Below are 20,679 nucleotides of genomic sequence, written 5' to 3' on the forward strand. Positions count from 1 at the left end.
TGTTAATAGCACTTGCTGCTATACACAATCTTGTAATTCACCAAATGGATGTAAAAACTGCATTTTTGAATGGTGAATTGGATGAGGAGATCTATATGAAACAACCTGAAGGCTTTGTTTTTCCTGGAAATGAGAATAAGGTTTGTAAATTGATCAAATCGTTGTATGGTCTTAAGCAAGCACCAAAACAATGGCATCAAAAATTTGATGATGTGATATTGCCTAATGGCTTTATACTAAATCAAGCTGACAAATGTGTATATAGTAAATTTGATGCATCTGGTAAAGGAGCAATAATTTGCTTATATGTAGATGACATGTTGATATTTGGCACTAACCAATATCAAGTTGATAACACAAAGAAATTTTTGTCATCTAAATTTGCCATGAAAGACATGGGGAGGCAGAGGTGATTCTTGGTATAAAAATCACACGTAATAACAATGGTATTACAATTTCTCAATCTCATTATATTGAGAAGGTTTTGAAGAAATTTAACTTCAAAGATTGTTATTCCGTGAGTACTCCCATGGATCCTAATGTTAAGCTCCTACAAAATAAAGGTATTGCTGTAAATCAACTGGAATACTCAAGAGCTATAGGATCACTCATGTATGCTATGATAAGCACTAGGCCTGATATTGCTTATGCTGTTGGAAAGCTTAGTAGATATACTAGTAATCCAAGTTCATATCATTGGCAAGCGATTAATCGAGTATTTAGATACTTGAAAGGAACCATGGACTATGGTTTAAGTTACAAAGGATTTCCTTCTATTTTAGAAGGATATTCTGATGCGAGTTGGATTACTAATATGGAAGATCATTCTTCCACAAGTGGATGGGTATTTCTACTTGGAGGAGGTGCTATATCTTGGGCATCAAAGAAGCAAACCTGTATAACTAACTCGACAATGGAATCTGAGTTTGTGGCATTAGCAGCAGCTGGTAAAGAAGCTGAGTGGCTAATAAATTTAATTTATGAAATTCCATTGTGGCCTAAACCGATATCTTCTATATCTATCCGATGTGATAGTGAAGCTACTTTGGCTAAGGTATATAGTCAAGTGTATAATGGCAAGTCTAGACACTTAGGTGTTATACATAGCATGATTCGTGAACTTATAACGAATGGAGTAATATCGGTGGAGTTTGTGAGAACTCACATGAATTTAGCCGATCATTTAACCAAAGGGTTGAGTAAGGATCTTGTGCACAAGGCGGCTATAGGGATGGGTTTAAAGTCCATATAAAATCTTCCATGTTAAGATACCCAATTCCCATCTAATATGACATTAGGTGCTGAATTCAATGTGGAAAGCTTAACATCTGAAGATTTGAACACATTATTATTTACATCCCTAGGTATGTGTTCAGACCTGCAAGTTGAGGAGGTTGAAGTATAACTTCTTAATAGTTCTTTTGAAAAATTGCATATGCAGGTGCAAGAACAAAAGAACTACCTATATGAGTATGAAGTTTAGCTGCTTCAAGAAGCTGGGACTTGGCTTTGATATGCTTATGAAGGATTAGGACACCAAGCTAGTAAAATAAAGTGTCATGTAAGAATATGTAAGTATGTAAACTTATGTGTATATTATCTTCGAGTATTCACTATGAATAGCAAGGGTTCAATCCATAGCGACACCCCGATATTCGGATATTTGGAATGTGTAATATACTAAGATGAAATTCAATCGTCACGACATTTCATTTATGCATAAGTTTGTTTGTTTGTGAGAAGTTTTAGTTAATCAAGGATTGCACTAAAATGGGGGAGGATTCTTAGTATTTTAGTGTAATTGGATTAACTGGTCGATCAATTTAATCATAGTAAACATTAAGCAAGTTCGGGATGTGCGGAGTGCACGCTTTCTTTAGTTTACTATGATCTTAGGGGCGAAGCCCCTAACGAACGGTGGTCGCTGCCCCCGGTTGCGGGGTTCTAGGGGCGGCAGCCCCTAGCAGGGTCCAAGGGGCAGCGCCCCTGGCTGGGGTTAAGCTGCCAGGTCAGCTTGAAAAAATTTTATTTTAGTTAATATTGCTTCATTAAAATTTCATTAGAAAAATGAATTTTATGATTATGTCACATATAATCATAAGTTTAATTTGGAGTTTATTTATTAACGAATTTTGAATTTTGAATAGATAACTGCTTAAAGCAGTTATCTAACTTTGAAACTGCCTGGAAACTGCCCTAGGGTTAATATATCGTTCATATTTGGATTGATGCTTTCTCTGGTTCATCTTCCTCACAAATTCCATACGAAATTCTTGTCTCAATTTAGAGTTTTATCCGATTAAAGTATTTTGGAGAACCACCAAAATAACTTTTAATCTGAAAGTTATCACATGACTCTCTAAATAATCCAGGTTGCTATTTTGAAATCCCCAACACAACGCACCGCAATTATTTGTGGGGGGCATTTAATTAGGTTTTTAATCAACAAAAGACGGCGACCACAACTCCAGCCACGGATATGCACGCTCCCTGGAGTGCCAAAGTCACCAACGCCAAAATCCCTCTCGATATAGAGGTTTGGGTGTCAACCACACTCACATACTGGTTATGCAATTTACAACTATATATATGCATGCATACATACACAATGATTTGTTGTGTTACTTGATTTGCACAGAACCTAACTAGCTGGGTAGGGGCTTTACCCGAATGAAGAAATATCTGATGACAAAGATGAAGGGTTTTATTTTTAACATATATATCCCCTTTATATTTTAGTTGGAACTAAGTCTTTGAGTTAGTTACATAAACTGCCCCTAAAAGGTTAAAAGGACTAAAATGCCCTCATATATACTGCACATGGAGGGACTTAACTGAACAAATGAATGGTCATTAGTGTATCTGATTAAAACCGAGAAAAATATATAAATAGAGAATAAATAATAAAACTTAATTTTGAAAATGACCCATTCCATAATTTTGATAACTCATAAGAACAAAATTTGTATTTTCTTTTTCTAAAATCTATACGGATAAATTGTTTCCATAGGCTACGTAAGCAAAGAATATGTCAAGAATGTAAAAAACAATAAAATATTAAAAATCAAACATCAATGATGGCGGCCAAAGTCTTAATCATGGAATGAGATACAGGAAAAATCCAAGGGGAGTGTTTAAACAAATACGTAGGTTTGCCGGCTTAAATTAATGTATAAAAGATATTTAAATACACTTCCAAATGAAATAATACTAACAAAACTGATCACCTCCTAAATTCTTCTCTTTTACATTGAATCGCGTATAGTAAAAGATTAAAAAGCAGTTAGATATATCAGATTCTAATGATAATAATTTGTATATGACTCACGCTATATATACATGAACATGAACATATATAACAACGTACTAACTTTAAACTCTGAGAAAAAAAGAGTCAATTATATGGCTACATGACTGCATTATGTATCAAATTTAAAAACATTGTGTGAAATATTTAGAAGTTTTCGTATGCTCTACCATTGGTAAATTTTATTGTTATGAACAAACTATCTAAGTACTCTGATCAAAGATCTATGATCATCTACATGTGAATGACCAAACCAGGGGTGTGATCGTTTTTAAACTGTTTATTGCTCTATATAGAGTTCGGAAAATAAACACAAATACCATTCGGTGGAAGGATTTTAATTTGTGGAGTCTCTTTTCAGAAGAAACTTCATGTAAGTGGTAACTTGCATCAGCTACACGTCTTTTATTGGAGGCTAATTCATGTCAGACCTTACTATCTTGCATCAGCTCCATATTATGTCAGATGTTAACAAGTTAACATCAATAGTAGCAATATCGTCGGCAACAATGCTTGCTTGATTGATCTTGGATATGCAGTTTAAGCTTGCCAACATCAGTTGCAACTTGTTTCACCGATGGCAGATTCCCATCAATGGTGTGATTGGGACTAGGTTAGTAGCCACTTGGTTTGCATAGTAGGATTATTTGTTAAACGGTTGGTAGAAACTGATAATCAGTAGCAATGAATTAGTTGCAACCAAACTTTCTTGAATAGTACCGTGACCTTATCAATAACAAATAACAATATTGTCGATAAAAACTTAACCCGCTTAGTAAATCATATTTTCAAGTGACTTATCACATATTTTTATTGAAAAAATTTATTTAAAAGTTTTCAGATCTAACCATCTCTTTAGAACCTAAGTTTATGCCACACAAATCTCCCAATAAAGGGTGAATCACTTCTTTCAGAGTCAAAATAGTTATATCCAGAGCATCAAACAATGACCAATGCATATTGCTTAAGTCACTAAATAATAATCTTTTAAACCCAACTACTGTAGTATACTTAAGAAACCATTTACATTATTAAGAAAACAGCAAATTGCTCACTCCCTCAACCTCACCATCAACCTCCAAGATGTAGCTAGCCCATGGGTTTCATCAAGAGATTTGAACACATGTTCATCACTTAATTTAGCATATAACACAATTTGGGCTTTCATCATGAACAACTTTAGAATAGTATGGTATTGGGGGAGGATTATACTGATTATATCCTTGATAATTATAATAAGGGTATGCTTGATTATTATTATTATTATTATGAAAATGATTATGATATGCAGCTGCATACGCTGCTTTCAAAGCTTCCTCTGCTTTCTTCTTCTTCTCTTCTTCTTCTTTCTTCTTCTTCTCTTCTTCTTCTTTCTTCTTAGCATCACCACCATCATCCTTCTTCTTCTCCGGACCAACGGATACTATTTCCGTGTGACAAATCTTCCTCAATTTCCACACGATTGTCACCGGATCAACATCCCCTGTTACGGTCAGTTTCTTGTCTTTCATATCCATTGCTATTGATTCCACTCCTGTTTTGATAAAATTGCATCAATTTCAGATCTGGGTTTTGTTTACTTTTGGAAAATATTATGACCCATATGAAATTAATAATGGCTTTCCAGTACCTGTGAGGCTGGATACGTTTTTCATGGCCTTTGTTTTGACTTTGTCATCCAAGACGTCCAATTTCAATACGACCTTCTGAAGTGAATTAATAAAGCTTAACATTTATACAAAAAAAAAATAAAAGAAAAAAACACTAATTTGTGAAATTTGACGATGATATTGAGGGAGTAATATAAGCATACCTTCATATTGTCTGGAAATTGAAGAGTTGTGTGTTTTAAGGTTGAGAAGAGAAAGAAGAATGCGTTTACAAAGCTAGGAAAATGGTGTTATTTATAAAGAGGGAAGGGGTTAACTGGGTCACGTGAATGAATAGAGTGAGGTTTGGCTGAGTCCACGAGTCAACATTTTATAAGGTTTTCAAGTTAAAAAAGTCGGGGTGGTGGGGTCCGGGGGTGTGAAGTAAGCCGATATCGGTTCCGGCAAAGGGCAGCCAACGTTGTTCCTTCGTGGATTCAACGATAATAAATTAATTATGGGCCTACTAAGTGTTTAGGCCACTTGTTGTTGATAGGTGTTTGATGGGAACACTATGGGCCACAAACTTGGAGTAAAAGGACTTGAGGAATGAAGAAACAATAGACCGAACTGGATAGTCCGATCGGGTATTCTTTCCAGATGTGGGTGCACTGAAATGATGAGAACAGATCCAAGCTAATGCATGTAAAAACAGAACACCGTTGAGTCTCGTTACGGAAAGGACAGAGTGGGGGGTCTTCCCGTAACCACCCTCCGGCGTGAGAATAAGTATCCGTACTTTAATTGGAATAAAGTATGACACAGTATGTACTTGCTTAAGGCTTGAGAGAGTGAGTGAATACCTTGAAGAGATGGTCCTCGTATTTATAGCCGAAGGGGCCGGGAAGGTGATAGGTGGAATTGTCACTATCAAGTTATTCTCTTCTACCTGAACGGACATGTGTTGGGTGCCTATTGGATGTGACAGCCTGGACCCGTTTATGGTGTGGCCACTATCTGTGCCCGTCGTGGGGTGACTGTTACGTGTCCAGGTGTCCTCTTTCTGTTGGCCGATGTCGCTCTCAGGAGGTTTTGAGGGAATCTTCTAGAAGTAGTTTGTTACAACTGCTCTTCCATATTACGTGGGGGATCATATGTATGATGAGTCCCTTGAGTTTGTTTGTGGATTCCTTCCGCGGACGCTTGCGTGACCGTCCGCGGGTTGTGGCGGAATTCCACTGAGTATCTTGGATTGTGGATGGTTTCACCAGTCCACCTATCCCTTGCGTGGATGTCTTTTGGCGATCCGCGGGTTGGTTGATGGATCTAAGCGATGCGGATGTCTTTGACGATCCGCGGGTCGGATAAGGGGTCCGCGGGTAGCTTTGCTACCCTCCCTCTATAAGTCCCCCTAGTCCATTGTTGCTTCCGTGAGTAGATGTCGCGGGTGGAATTATGGACTTTTGTCTTTTGTCGCGGGTTGCAACTAGTAGTCCTTTAGTATTCTTGTTGCTTTTTGAACTGGGGTACTCTTTATGTGTCTGCGATGTGACGTCCCCTGTCTGAGTCTTGTCAGGGGTGGTGCTCGAGGTTGGTGCACGAGTTTTTAGGCGTTTGATTCAAAATTATTTTGTTGTCAGTTCTCGCCTAACGTGTCGTCTTCTGGTTGGGCGATTCTGACATATGAGCTGGATCCCCCTCTCCTCACATTAATTGCGATGTGTATATATTGGGGATGTCGCTTCAGTTTCCAATTTATATTGCAATTTTTTTTTTCAATCTTTTTCCTCCATTTTCTTCGAACTTTCTGATTTAGTTATGGCCGGCGGCAAGAAGGGTAGCAAGAAGGAAGGCAAAAAAGATTCGTCGAAGGGGCTCGTTGAGAGCATATGCATCAACTGAAAGGCACAGGACTTTCAAGATATTGTTAACCTTTATGGGTTAGCTCCGGAATGGGAGCCGGAGCTTCCATCACCGGGGTCTACGCCCGACCAGCCATCGACCAGGAAGATTGCTCTGTATGGTGAGTCTTTCACCACATTTAATTTCCGGTTGCCTATTACTAAGTTTTTTGGTGCCTTCTTGGATGCCACCGGAATTCATATCTCCCAATTGCATCTGTTCAGGATTATGAGGCTTCGTCATTTCGAGTTCTGTTGTGGAGCTCTTGAGTGGAGCCTACTGTAGATCGCTTCCTTACGATATACAAGATTCAGACCCGAGGAAGTTGGTTCAGCTTCCAGGTACAACGGAAAGCAATAGGTACAGAGCCTCCGCGGAGCGCCCACGAGTGGAAGAATAAATTTCTGTGGGTTAACGCCGATGTTATCCTTCTGACCATGACCCGGCGCTCGCTTACCGATAAATTTTCTCACCTTCCGGTTGCTATTACGGAAGGTGAAGAGTGGTATGCGAAGCTTACGCGGACTCCCACTCCTATGGGTCTCATTCTAGAGTCGGCTCTGGTGCAGGTGGGAATGAGCCACCTGTGGCCGTATCCTAATGAGCATCTATACTTTTCTCGGGATGATGACAGTAAGTTTCTGGACTCATGTTCCTTTCCGGTGTTTGTACTTTATTATGTCATCTTTCTTCCGCCTTCATTTTATGGAAGTGCTCGCTATTTGAAGTTCTCATCCCCACCGTTACGGGGAACACGTACCAGAAGATGCTGGAGATGTACCAGAAAACCGTTCTTGAGGAGACCCGGGGAAACTTCCTTTTCCCAACCCGTGGTCGTATCGAGCCTGTGGTCAATGAGTTCGCTGTGGCTCAAGGTGTGTACATTTTGAACCCTAAACCTTTTACCGTTATGCATCCGGATGGGACGATAGTTCTCTCTTCTAGCGAGGAATCTTCCAGTGAAGATTCAGCTAGTGAGGATTCCTCGCCCGGTACCCCGGAGAGTTTTCATGCCGGCGTGTTGCGTGCTATTGCAGATATGATCCGCCGCAAGAAAAGGGCGGAGATGGCCGGTGTATCCGTCCTGAACAAGGATTCTGATGCCGATGATCCCGTTGGTGGGGAGGTTGATTTGGACGAGGACACTGCTGACCAGGGGACTTTTAGGACTGCCGCTGATCCCTCCGGTGGAGAAGCGCCCAGGGATGCTGATGATCCCGCTAGTGGGGAGGCGACCAAAATTGAAGGGGAAGGTCCTCCCCTTAAGAAGATCAAGCTGGCCCGGCTTCAAGACCGGGTCCGGATGAGGAGCACTGCTCGACAGCCCGCAGGTATCTGAAAATTTTTTTTACTCTCTACTTTTTACTTATCATTATTAACTTTTGTCTGCCTTGACAGCCGCCACCATTGCTCGCCCGCCCTCTCCGCCTCCGGAAGTTTTACAGGCAGGGGTTGGCGGGACTGACTCCGCTACGGCTGCTGATATGCCACCACCCGAGGTAGTGGTGGAGACTGAGGTGCCTCCCAAGGACACAACTAGGTTCCTCCGGTTTCCACAGGTGGTGAGGGAGAATCCTCTAATCTTTTGTCTCAGGATCATGGGACTTCTTTCTGTCCTTCATGGAACCTTGGCCCGGATGCGCTTTTTACTGATCCGCTTGTGTGCCAGGAATTCTTTGAACACTGCCTCCCGCCCTCTGAGTGTAATAGAATACACTCCCAAACTCAGGCTAGTTTAGCTCAAGCGCTTAGCTATCATTTGGCTAATGTGTTATCGACTAGCCGTGAGGTATTTAAGGGATGGGTGGTCTGTCAAGGTGACCTTGAGCGCGCTGTTCAGCGTATGGATGAAGCTGAAGCGGTGAGAGATGCCGCCCAGGCCGAGGCCTGGAAGACGGAAGCCGCTTTCCTGGCTGCCCAGGAGAAGAACAAGCACCTAGAGGAGCGGATAACCGCTCAGGTCAAGTTTGCCGCCGTCTGGGATGAGGATGTTCGGAGGCTTGCGACGGAGGTGAACGGAAAGGATGACCTCCTTGCTTCCGTTTCTAAGAAAAAGGAAGATCTGGAAGCAGCCTTTACCAATGCCTCAGATGAGAGGAAATGACTCCTCAAGTATGGCATCCCTAAGGTAAACATTTTCAACTTTTGTGTCCATGGAATATCATACTAATTTCCATTTCGTTTCAGATCTTCAGGCTCATCAAGGAAGGTCCGGAGCTTGGGGATTGCCTTGCTGACCTGCTGGTCAGCTTTTCACAGGTAGGTCGCCAAGCTGGTTTTGCGGAGGGTTACTCCATGGCTCGCGAGGGACGTCCGTCCTCCGAGTTTGAGCTTCATGGCCAGGATTGTCAAAAGGAATATGAAGCGCGGATGGATTCTTTTGACAAACTTTCCTTTGACATCCTAAAGTACATTGAGCAGAACCGTCGCGAGCCTACCGCGGTTGGGGATCTACGACTTCATGTGAACTGGTTGATTACGGAAGCTAAAGGCAAGGAAGCTTCCATGGAAGGCTAGGAATACTTTGTAAAATTGTTGTATTTCTTTTCTTCTTGTAAATATTTGTAAATGAAATAAAACAATCTTTTTCTTTACTTGGGTTGATTTAACATTTTTATATTCCGACCTTGTTTGATGGGTTGACTCAGTCGTGGGTGACTACCATGTCGGTGATCCTTCCGCATACTAATATAGCTTGTATCCCAATGACGCCTAGCGTACCAACCAAAACATTTGGTTTATCTGGTTATTGTAGAACTAGTAGTTCGCCAGTTATATCTGAATTTGACAGATGTGACAGGTCTGCGCGGCGCCGAAAAAGGTTTGACAGCTGGCGTCAGCCGCACCTAGGGATTTTAATTTTTTCAACTTTGATTTTCCCGCCTGACGTGGCACGATCTGGTCGATTGACAGCTGTTTCACATTATTTCACGCATTTAATGTTGCGTCTATATATACCCGTCGATTTCACTTTGTTTCTTACTTTGCACTTGAACAATCAAAATAACTTCGCGGAATTCTTAAGGCATTTGCCCTCATAGCCCGAAAATCATCTTCGTCTTCTTCTCCGGCGATCATAGCTCGCTGCAGCGAGTTTCTAGCCGAATATATGGCGTCGATGAGGCCTGATTACCAGATCATCGACTCTGTAACCATTGATTCGTCAAGGGTTTTGAGGACGTCGTCAATGCTTACGGCATTGCCCCAAAACCGGCTCCTGGTTCGACGGCAAGCCATTCTGCGGCGGGGAAGATGGCCGTGTTTGCTAAATACTTCAGCTCTGGGAATCTCCGATTTCCGATTTCCCGGTTTCTGGGTAAGCTGATAACTGGGAATATGATTCATATTTCCCAGCTTCATGCTTCGGCAGTGATGCGCATGCGTCACTTTGAGTTTTGTTGCCGGGCGCATGGCATTGTGCCCACTGTTGATAAATTTGGCGTGTTCTATCGCCTGCATGGTAGGGGAGGCCGCTACGTTTGCCTTCCGACTGACCAGAAGGATGTTGCTGTGGACACGCCCCTTCTCGATCCGCATTGGGCCAGGAAGTTTTTCTGGATACGGGAAGACGTTATCCCGTCACCCATGTACTGGCATCCGGCGGATAAGCCTTCACTTGTCTTGCCGTTTGTCGAGCATCCGGATAGGCATGGTGGTACCAACAGTTAACCCATACCGCTACTCCCATGCGTCCCATTCCTGAGTCCGCTCTGGTGAAGGCCGGGATGAGCTACTTGTGGCCCTATCCGGATGATGTGCCTTTCTTCTGGAATCTCGATGGGTGTAAGTGTTTGTGAATAGTGTTCTTCAGGTTAAATGCTGTTTCTAACTGTTATTTATCGTGCAGCCGAAGGTCTTCTGTTGTCCGTTCTTGTTGCGGGTGTGCCTGGAGTTATGCACATTGCCGCTCGCGACAAGAAGGACCTTCCCATCCTTGATAAGACCAAGAATAGTTTTCTGTTTCCTCAACGCCTTCGCCGGAAACCCGTGATTTATGAGGGCTTGTTTGCGACAGGTAATCTTTACTGCATTTTCATCTTTTTTTTTTTTAGACTGTTAACATGTGACCTTTGTGCAGCCTTTGGTCGGAAGAGGAAGGAGGATCCTTCCGGCAATGCCCTTCAAGTGGTTATGGCGGAAGGGAGGATAGGGATCCGTCTCCTCCTCCATACCCTCCTGCCGCGAAGAGGACTTGCCTTTGCGACCGCGTTGCGGTTCGCACCCGGAGTACTCCAGGTATCCATCCTGAGATCTTGTGCCCGCGCTGTTATAATTACTTGACTTCTTATTTTGTGCAGCTCCTGTTATCCTCCTGGATTCTCTCCCTCACAAGAATGACTCCGGCAGGTTATCTGATGCTGATAAAGGGAATCCAAGGAAGGGTGAACTTCAGGTGCTGGGAAGTTAGCGTCTGAGCCGCCACCCTAGCCTCCTGCCCAGCACCTTGAAGACCCATCCGAGCCGGGTATTGGCACCTCCTCCTCCCCATCAATCAGAGAGGGAGGAGAGGGGTCGTACCCGGCGAGGTGGGATGTCTCGGCACATCACTTAATGGAATCTAACGACGTCTTCGCGGTTTTCCGACGGGGACGTGTGTTTCGACTTCCTCCATGAGGGAGTGCCCCCCTACAGAGCGCGAGTATCAATGCAACCGGCCTCGGATATCTCTTGGGAACTCGTACATATACCACTTGGCTAACTTGGTCTCCACAACCCACGAGATGTACCGGGACTGGAAATTTATGGGTGAGAACTGGGGGTTGCAGGACAACCTCTTGGAAGAGCTCCGGGCTGAAAAAGAAAAATATCAGATTGATGCCAACACCATGAGATGGCGTTTGAGAGATTCTGAGCGGCCTCTTGAACAAGAGAGGGAGCGGCAAGTTGCTGCTGCCAAGGATTGGGAAGAGGCGTGCCGGCGGAAAAATGCTGCACTTGAGGCCGCGCGTACTATGATTCGGGCACGGGAAGCTGAGCTTGCTAAGGTGGAGGAAGTTAAGCAAGATATTGAAGCTCGCCTTGCAGTTCAAGAAGAAACTATTAATGCCCTCCGAGCTACCGCTGCTGAAAGGGATCAACTGATTGAAGATTTGATCAGGGAAAACTCCAAGTATATTGGTGAGTGGGGCGCTCTGAAGTTGAGTGCTGAACGAGCTTTCTCTGACTGTGATTGGTTGATGCGGGAAGGTCTTCCCAAGGTATGGGTTCCTCTGCCCTTATTATGACTTGTGAATTTGCATTGCTGAATTTTGAATTATTTTCACAGGTTATTTCCCGTATTCATAGGGGAAATGAACTAGGAGACTGCCTTGCTGATCTTCTATGCACATCAAGTGACTCGGGTCGCAAGGCGGGTTTCCAGGAGGGAATAACCTTTCCAGAAGGCCGTCCCATTGAAGATTTTAACCTTCACGGGGTGGATGTGGATGGGCAGTATGATGCGCGAATGGATGCTTTCGATCAACTGCATTTTCCCTTCCAGGATGCTATCCAAGATTTTGCTAAAGCATCGGATGGTGTCCAACAACTCCATGACCATCTTCGTGAAGAATAGTTTTCTTGTATATAATTTCTCTTGTTCCTGTAATCCCTTTTTTTGATTGTATATATGACATGGATTTTACATTTTGTCTTGTATTACAATATAAATGTGTGTGAGCTAAATCCATCATGTATCCAAAATATAGGATTGGGATAATTTTGGCAAGCAGGCCTATCCGCACAGGAATAACCAACTTAAAAAAAAATTAAAAATAAGTAACTATGCATAACTGTGTTTGCATTAATTCTTAATTCGAAACTAAATTTGGTACGCAGACCAAAAGAAAACAAGGCACGCAGGCCAAATTAGAGGCACGCAGGCCTAAGAAAAGATTACGTATTTTAAATGTAGCATCTTCTCAATTGTGCGACGTTCCAAGGTCTTGGAATGGGAGTTCCATCTAACATTTTGAGCTTGTAGGCACCCTTCCCCAGAATTTCGTCCACTTCGTAGGGACCTTCCCATGTGGTAGCTAATTTTCCGGGTAGCTCGACATTCGATGCCTCATTGTTCCTGAAGACGTAGTCTCCTTTATGGAATGCACAAATGTTGACCCGGGCATCATAGTATTTCTGGAGCTAGCTCTTGTATTTACTTTCACGTATAGCTGCCAGCTCACGTCTTTCCTCCAGGAGGTCTAAGTTCATCCTGAGTTCTCTTTCGTTGTCCTCTATTAAGAGGATTCTTGCGGATGGGAGGCCAATTTCGGCAGGAATCATTGCTTTCGTGCCGTATGTCAAGCTGAATGGTGTTTCTGAGTTGCTGGTTTTTTTAATGGTACGATGCGCCAATAGTACATGAGGCAACTCATCGACCCATCCTGTTCTTTTGGTTCCCAATCTGTCTTTGATGCCTTCTTTGATGCTGCGATTGGCTCGCTCCACTTGCCCATTAGCCTGGGGGTGGGCAACCGATGTGAACACTTGTTTGATTTGCAACTCAGATAACCATTCCTGGAGGTGTTTGTCAACGAACTGAGTACCGTTATCGCTGACCAATGTTTAGGGGAGGCCGAACCGGCAAATGATGTATTCCCATAGGAACTTCTTTACATTCGTTGCTGTTATATTGGCCAATGGCTTAGTCGCTGTAGGTCCCCCCTGGGCGTCGCCGATCGATACGAGATCCGCACGAGGTCTAGGAGTGCGGAATCCTCCTAGACTCGTTTATTGGTGTAAAGATGAAGAACACAAACACGTACACAAACAAATACACGAACAAATACAAGAACGGGATAAACAAATCTGCAGATTCTTTATAATAATAATTAAACAAACACGTTACATACCGTAACATAAACAGAAACACGTCCGACCCGAGGTGAGCTCTACCTCGGGTCGTCCCTAACGACACTCTCTCTCTGTTTGTTCTCTCTCGACAGTCAAACTGTAACACACAACTCTCTGAATTACTGGATTCTTAAACCTAAACAAGACACACGTATATATATATAAAACATTCTCGGGCCTGGGCTTCAGTAGGCGAAGTTGTGCTAACTTCGCCTATGGCAGAAGTTGTTACAACTTCGCCTATGGCAGAAGTTGTTACAACTTCGCCTACGGCGAAGTTGTTATAACTTCGCCGTTGCCGAAGTTGTGCTAACTTCGCCTGTGGCGTTCCGCTGGTCAGAATTGCATAGCGACGGTCACAAAATGCACCAACAGTCTCCCCTTTGACCGTTGCTCTCAATTCTAACAAACACAAAAGATCATCTGTTACAAAACATGCACCAACAGACTCCCTCTTAACTGATGATCTTCTGTTTGTTCTTCAACCAGCCGTGTTTGAAACTGTCTTGTAGCTTCACAAATCTACCAATCACCCAGCGTCTTCCATATCAGATCTCCCCTTCAGTGTAAGCTTCTCCGACTATAACGATTGAGGTCTTTGAAATGCATGCATCCTTGTGCCAATAGATCATCTCAACCAATCACGTGAGTCCATCTGACTTCACCAACACGTGAAGTTGGGCTTCCTCCACAACTTCACCAACTCGTCGGCATACGATAAGGTTTAATCTTCAACTACTCAACATCAAGTGATCAATTTCATCACAAAACCACCTTGACAGAATCTAACACATGACCATTAATTAATCCGAAGCATCTCCAATCACCAGGGATAACGATCAAGAACATAAACACTTTAGTTCCCGATTAAATCCAACTTGTTCCAGAATTTTCACTCTAATAAATAAGCATCACGTTTCAGGATCCAATTCTCGAACGCCTTGAAAATAACATAAATAATATGCTCTGACCGCAATCCAGTAATGACAAAAACCTTCTGTTCAATTTGACTTTCTTCAGTTGGTCAACCTCGAACAACAACAATTTCATTGCCCACAAACACCCAAATATGTGTCAATATCCAGTTTCAATCAATATCTCATTCACAAACTCAACTCCATATCCAGAGTTGACACGTATTTGTTCACACGTAAGACCCAGAGATAACAAGTTTCACTCGTTGACGGAACAACATCTTCGGTCTCACAATAATCGTGTACACCGGGCCATACAGACGAAAACACCAAAATACTCTTTTTTTTTTCTTCGTTAACTTCGCCTAAAGTTAACTTCGCCTAAAAGTCAACTTCGCCTAAAAGTCAACTTCGCCCCTCAATAACTTCGCCTGGCCATAACTTCGCCTGGCTGCTAACTTCGCCTGGCCAATAACATCGCCGAAACCCTAAGAACAGTGACGGCAACTTCGCCTGAATCCCATAACTTCGCCTGCGGCGCTGTTCAGCCAAGAACGCATCAGATTCGTGCCAGAAACACCAAAACGCCAATCTCGATCCATAGCATAAGAGCCTAAGGCTCTGATACCACATGTAGGTCCCCCCGGGGCGTCGCCGATCGATACGAGATCCGCACGAGGTCTAGGAGTGCGGAATCCTCCTAGACTCGTTTATTGGTGTAAAGATGAAGAACACAAACACGTACACGAACAAATACACGAACAAATACAAGAACGGGATAAACAAATCTGCAGATTCTTTATAATAATAATTAAACAACCACGTTACATACCGTAACATAAACAGAAACACGTCCGACCCGAGGTGAGCTCTACCTCGGGTCATCCCTAACGACACTCTCTCTCTGTTTGTTCTCTCTCGACACTCAAACTGTAACACACAACTCTCTGAATTACTGGATTCTTAAACCTAAACAAGACACACGTATATATATATATAAAACATTCTCGGGCCTGGGCTTCAGTAGGCGAAGTTGTGCTAACTTCGCCTGTGGCGTTCCGCTGGTCAGAATTGCATAGCGACGGTCACAAAATGCACCAACAGTCGCCACCCACTTTGTTAAGTAGTCTATAGCTACCAGTAAGAACTTTACTCGTCCTGGAGCCTCGGGGAATGGTCCCATGATGTCTATAGCCCACTTTTGGAAAGGCCAAGCTCCGGTGACTGGGATGAGTTTGTTCTGGGGTCGCAATGTTCGCGGTGCATGCCTTTTACAGGCATCACATTTTTGGATCACTTTGAGTGCGTCCATATGAATGCCTGGCCAGTAGTACCCCGCGTTCATAACTTTTGCCACTAACATCCTTGGCCCAGCGTGCAATCCGCAGATGCCCTCGTGGATATCTCTGGTTACATAATTGGCATCTTCGGCATCTACACACCTGAGCAACAGACCAAGGAAAGATTTTCGGAATAGGATTCCGTCGTTAACTTGATAGCATAATGCCTTATGGCGGATCTTTCGGGCTTCCGCCTTATCTTCCGGGAGGATGCCGGAGGATAGGTAGGCCCGGATTGGTTCCATCCAGGATGTCGTTCTGGCTTGGATGACCAAAACTCGATACTGAGGGTCGGATGGAGCATCCAGAACTCAATTCTGACGTCTCTGCCCATGTGTTCAAAGTTGGTGGATGCCAGTTTTCTCAAGGCATCCGCGGGTCGATTCTCGCTTCTTTTGATGTGCACCACTTTACATGCAGTGAACTGCTGCATAAGGTCTTTGGCTTGGGACAGATACAAGGCCATGACCTCGTTCTTTACCTCGTAAGTCCCTGAGACCTGTCCTGCAATAAGCATAGAGTCAACCCGGGCTTCTAGAAATTTCACGCCTAGCTTCTTTGCAATCTGCAACCGGGCCAGGAATGCCTCTTATTCAGCTTCATTGTTTGTACTTTTGAAGTTTAACTTGATGGCATAAGTGAACTCCTAGACATCTGGGTTAATCAATTTCAGACCCGCGCCCGATCCTTCCCCGCTTGATGCACCGTCTGTAAACAGAGTCCATTGCTGACTTTTATCGGAGGGGACCGGGGGTTGCTGTTCGAACAAACATTCTTGTAATTTGCTCCTAGGTACCTCTGTGACAAAGTCTGCCAAGGCTTGGCCTTTGATCGCGGGTCTAGGTTTGTACTCTATGGAATGCTCCCCTAGTTCGATTGCCCATTTGGCTAGCCTCCCAGACAATTTTGGTTTGGCCAATACGCTCTTTAGCTTGTAATCTGTCAAAACTTGTATTGGGTGACCCTGGAAGTACCTTTTTAACCTACGCGCCGCGTAACTAACGCCATCACTAGCTTTTAAAGCATCGAGTACTGGGTTTCTGCATCCGCCAGTATTCTGCTGACGTAGTATATCGGCGTTTGAAAGGCTTTACGATCTATCAGGAGAACTGCCCCAATTGCAATATCCGAAGCGGATAAATACAATATGAGAGGTTCTCCTTCTCGGGGTGCAGTTAATGTTGGGAGTTCCATAAGGAATTTCTTCACTTCTATGAATGCTGCCTCTGCTTCCAGTGTCAATTTAAAATGTGCCTTTTTCAGACAATTACGTAACGTTGACACGAACGGGTAAGATTTAGCCGCATGATTTGCCAGGAATCTGTTTAGGGCCACCAATCTTCCATTCAACGTTTGGACCTCTTTTAATGAAGACGGGGAGGGCATCCGGGCGATGGCTTGTACCTTTTCCGGGTTTGCTTTGAAACCCTCCCCGGTGACCATTATACCCAGAAACTTTCCTTCCTCCATGCCAAAAGAGCATTTCGAAGGGTTAAGTTTCATGTTTATCTTTTTGAGTGTGGAAAAGACGTCTTCGATGTCTCGAAGCATTTGATCTTCCTCCACACTCTTGATGACGAGATCATCCATGTATACCTCCAAGTTCTTCCCGATCTGACCCCGAAATGTATTGTCCATCAAACGCTAATATGTGGCTCCCTCGTTTTTCAGGCCGAATGGCATCATCTTGTAGCAGAATGTGCCCTGGTTGGTTCGGAAAGCAGTTTTATCTTCGTCGCGGGCCGCCATACATATCTGATGGTAACCTTTGTAAGCATCCAGAAAACACTTGAATTTGAAGCGTGCCACTGCGTCCACTTTGAGGTCTATCTCTGAAAGCGGGTAACAGTCTTTGGGGCAGGCTTTATTCAAGTACTTAAAGTCGATGCACATCCGCCATGAACCGTTGCCTTTAGGGACCATTACTGGGTTTGCAACCCAAGTTTGTTACGGAATTTCGCGGATAATCCCAACGTGCAGCAAATCCTGCACCTGCTCATCCATGTCTTTTGTTTGTTCGGGACCCATCTTCCTTTTTTTCTGAACGATCGGTGTATATGCCGGGTTGACCCGCAGCCGATGTTCTGAGATATCCCGTGAAACGCCAGTCATATATGAGGGCTTCCAGGAAAAGATATCTGCGTTTTTGATCAGCAATTGCTTCATAAAGACACGGACTATTTCCGAAATGGTTGCCCCAATTATGACAGTTTGTTCCGGGTATTCCGGGTTGACAATACATTTCTCAGGTTCAGTCCGCAGTGCTTTCTTAGGTATCTTCGCAGGCTTCGATCCCTCTGTTGCATAGCAATGTTTGTTGACTCGGATGATTGCTACCCCCGTTTGTGTGGGAACACCCACTGCGCCGTGTGCCGTGGAAGGGTTAGCATTGAAGTCACCAATCGCTTCCCGCCCCAGGATTATGTCTTGTTTGGATCTTGCGGGTAAAACTAGAAATTCGACATCCTCGGTCCTCGAGTGGATCCCATCACTCAGTGTGACTGGAAATGTTATGACCCCCTTGGGATGCATAACCTATTAGCCAAATCCGGAAACTGGGGCGTGCACAGGTTTCAACTTTGCTTTGTCTTCTTCGTCTAGCTGTTCAAAACACTGCTCGTACATTATGTCAGATGTACTTTCAGTATCAAAGAAGACGTGTTGAGACCGATAGTGACCGAACAAGGCCGTGACGATTAGAGGTTGCTTCATACATGGTCCTCCTTTCACCCTTGGAAAAACTACGGGTTCACTTTTCCATTCATTTTTATCTGCTTCGCTTCGTTTAAACTTCCGAGGGCGTCCCACTTGGATCATGTGTACGTTCAAATCCTTGATTTATTTTCGCGGGGGGCCCTTGTCTACAGGGACCGCATTCTTCCGCAGACCTTGTTGCACATTTTTAAGCAGATAGTCAAGTTTTCCAGACTTGATAGCGGACTCGATCTCATTTTTCAAACTTATGCACTCATTCGTATCATGTCCGATGTCCTCGTGGAACATGCAATGCTTGTTTGGATTCAGGTTTACTCGTTTGACCAGCGGTTGAGGTTTCCTGAATTCAAAATTTTCTGTTGTTAAGATTTCGGACGGGGTTTTCTTTAAGGGTGTCCAATGTTGTCGGTCGGATTTACCCACTTCTCTAGCCTTTTGTTTCTGCCCGATCAGTGACCTGGCATCAAATTGTTTAGAAGCGCTTTCCGGGGGTTGTATTCTTGACCATATTGAACCCTTCTCTTCTTTTTTCGACTGAGTGTTCCGCGGTTCGGTTCTTGTTTTCTGTTTGGGTGCCTCTCGCCCTAGAAACTTTTCTGTGGCTTCGATGACTTTAGCTGCGGACATGATGGCATCCCAGGTCGGGGGCATGCCATCCCGGACTGTTAAGCATCTAACCGTCTCGGGGCTGCTTGCATTCACTCGAAACGCTCCCCGCAGCATGTCTTCACTCATTCCACCTATGTTCAAGCTCTCGTTGTTAAACCTGGTGATGAAGTTTTCCAGTAACTCATTGTCTCGTCGGATAACACTCAGGATTTCCGACGCATCTCTGGTATGTTTACGTTGCTGGCTGAAATGCTACGAGAATTTCACTACTGGGTTGTCTCAGTTGCTAATTTTGCCGTCTGGGAGTTTCTCAAACCATTCTCTAGCTGATCCTGTTAGTGTTAATGCGAACATATGACACCAATAGGGCAGGGTCCATCCACTTACTCCCTAACCGCTGTAAAGTTGAATAGGTGATCCCTTGGATCAGTCATCCCGTTGTATTTTCCCAGATTGCTTGGGATCTTGATGTTAGTCGGGAAGGGGGTAGTTGCTATTCACGGAATAAACTTTGATTTTTCCGCGAATTCCGCGGGGCAGTATGGTTTGGTGAAGTCCTCTTCCGCATCACTAAAGTACTCCGCATGCTTGAATAACGGCTTAGGACGGCTAGAGGTTTCCCTACCATAGTCCCAACTACCGTCACTCGCGTAGTCTTCATCCTTAAATGTTTCCTTCTGTCGAGTGTCCCGTGGAGTTATGTGGGATAGAGTATGCTGGTGTGATAACTTCTTTCACGACTCTTAACCAGTGAACGACCAGCTGAACGGTTGTTGTTTTCTAACTCTAGATCTTGAGTGCGTCGTACTGGTGGTGGAGACGGAGATGGTGAGTCGTACGTCAACGTCCTGGCTTGGAGCTGATCACGCCTCACTCTTCGGTCGTATTCTTCTTTTAGCCGGTGCTTCTCTTGTTGGTACCACTCTTCTGGGTGAGAATATTTTTACCAGACCAGACCTGGCCTGGTAAGTTCTCGTTTCGTCCCCGTCAAATCTGGGAAACTCCCCGACTTCGTCTTCCAGAGCCGGGGTTTGAGTGGTCCGTTGGATCTCAATGACCTTGTGCCTCGAGAAATCTCCGGCTCGGTCTTCCCGAACCAACACATTTGATAGAAAAACCTGAAATCGTAACATTAGAGACGGGTAATATCAATACCTGTCTGATTAGGCAGATTAGGGTTTGAGAATGCTTTTGAAATTTTTATAGGTTTAGGACAGCAATGGCTATGTAATTTGTAGCATGCTAGATTATCTAATAATATGACCTTGTTTACCTGATTATATACCTTACATATAAGATACCTTAAAAATTACTATTTATGTTTTGATACATTTGTTATTTTCGTTTTTTTCATTATAATTAGATATATCGTATAAAACTTGGAGTATTATTTATTAAAATGTGTTTATCTTGTCCCAATAATAATTCATACAATATCTATATAGTTAATTTAGTTCAAAATCATAGAGAAG

At 43.7% G+C, this 20,679-nt stretch overlaps 1 protein-coding gene and 1 pseudogene across 1 annotated transcript; one reads left to right on the forward strand and one right to left on the reverse strand.

Annotated features, from left to right (window-relative positions):
• The first annotated feature begins 529 nt into the window (after positions 1–529).
• On the forward strand, positions 530–1,252 carry LOC143564394 (secreted RxLR effector protein 161 pseudogene; annotated as a pseudogene).
• Positions 1,253–4,356: 3,104 nt separating this feature from the next.
• LOC143564390 (uncharacterized) lies at positions 4,357–5,025 on the reverse strand. The gene is made up of 2 exons (XM_077051683.1): positions 4,938–5,025; positions 4,357–4,841 (listed from the first exon to the last, which is right to left on the reverse strand). Exons 1-2 carry the CDS (start codon positions 4,960–4,962, stop codon positions 4,447–4,449), a joined length of 420 nt encoding a protein of 139 aa, XP_076907798.1. The 5' UTR covers positions 4,963–5,025; the 3' UTR covers positions 4,357–4,446.
• Positions 5,026–20,679: the final 15,654 nt, after the last annotated feature.

This window comes from Bidens hawaiensis, unplaced genomic scaffold (genome assembly GCF_021521415.1).
Source record: "Bidens hawaiensis isolate Kalapana, Puna unplaced genomic scaffold, B.hawaiensis_p1.1 tig00021999_1, whole genome shotgun sequence".
Taxonomy (NCBI): Eukaryota; Viridiplantae; Streptophyta; class Magnoliopsida; order Asterales; family Asteraceae; genus Bidens; species Bidens hawaiensis.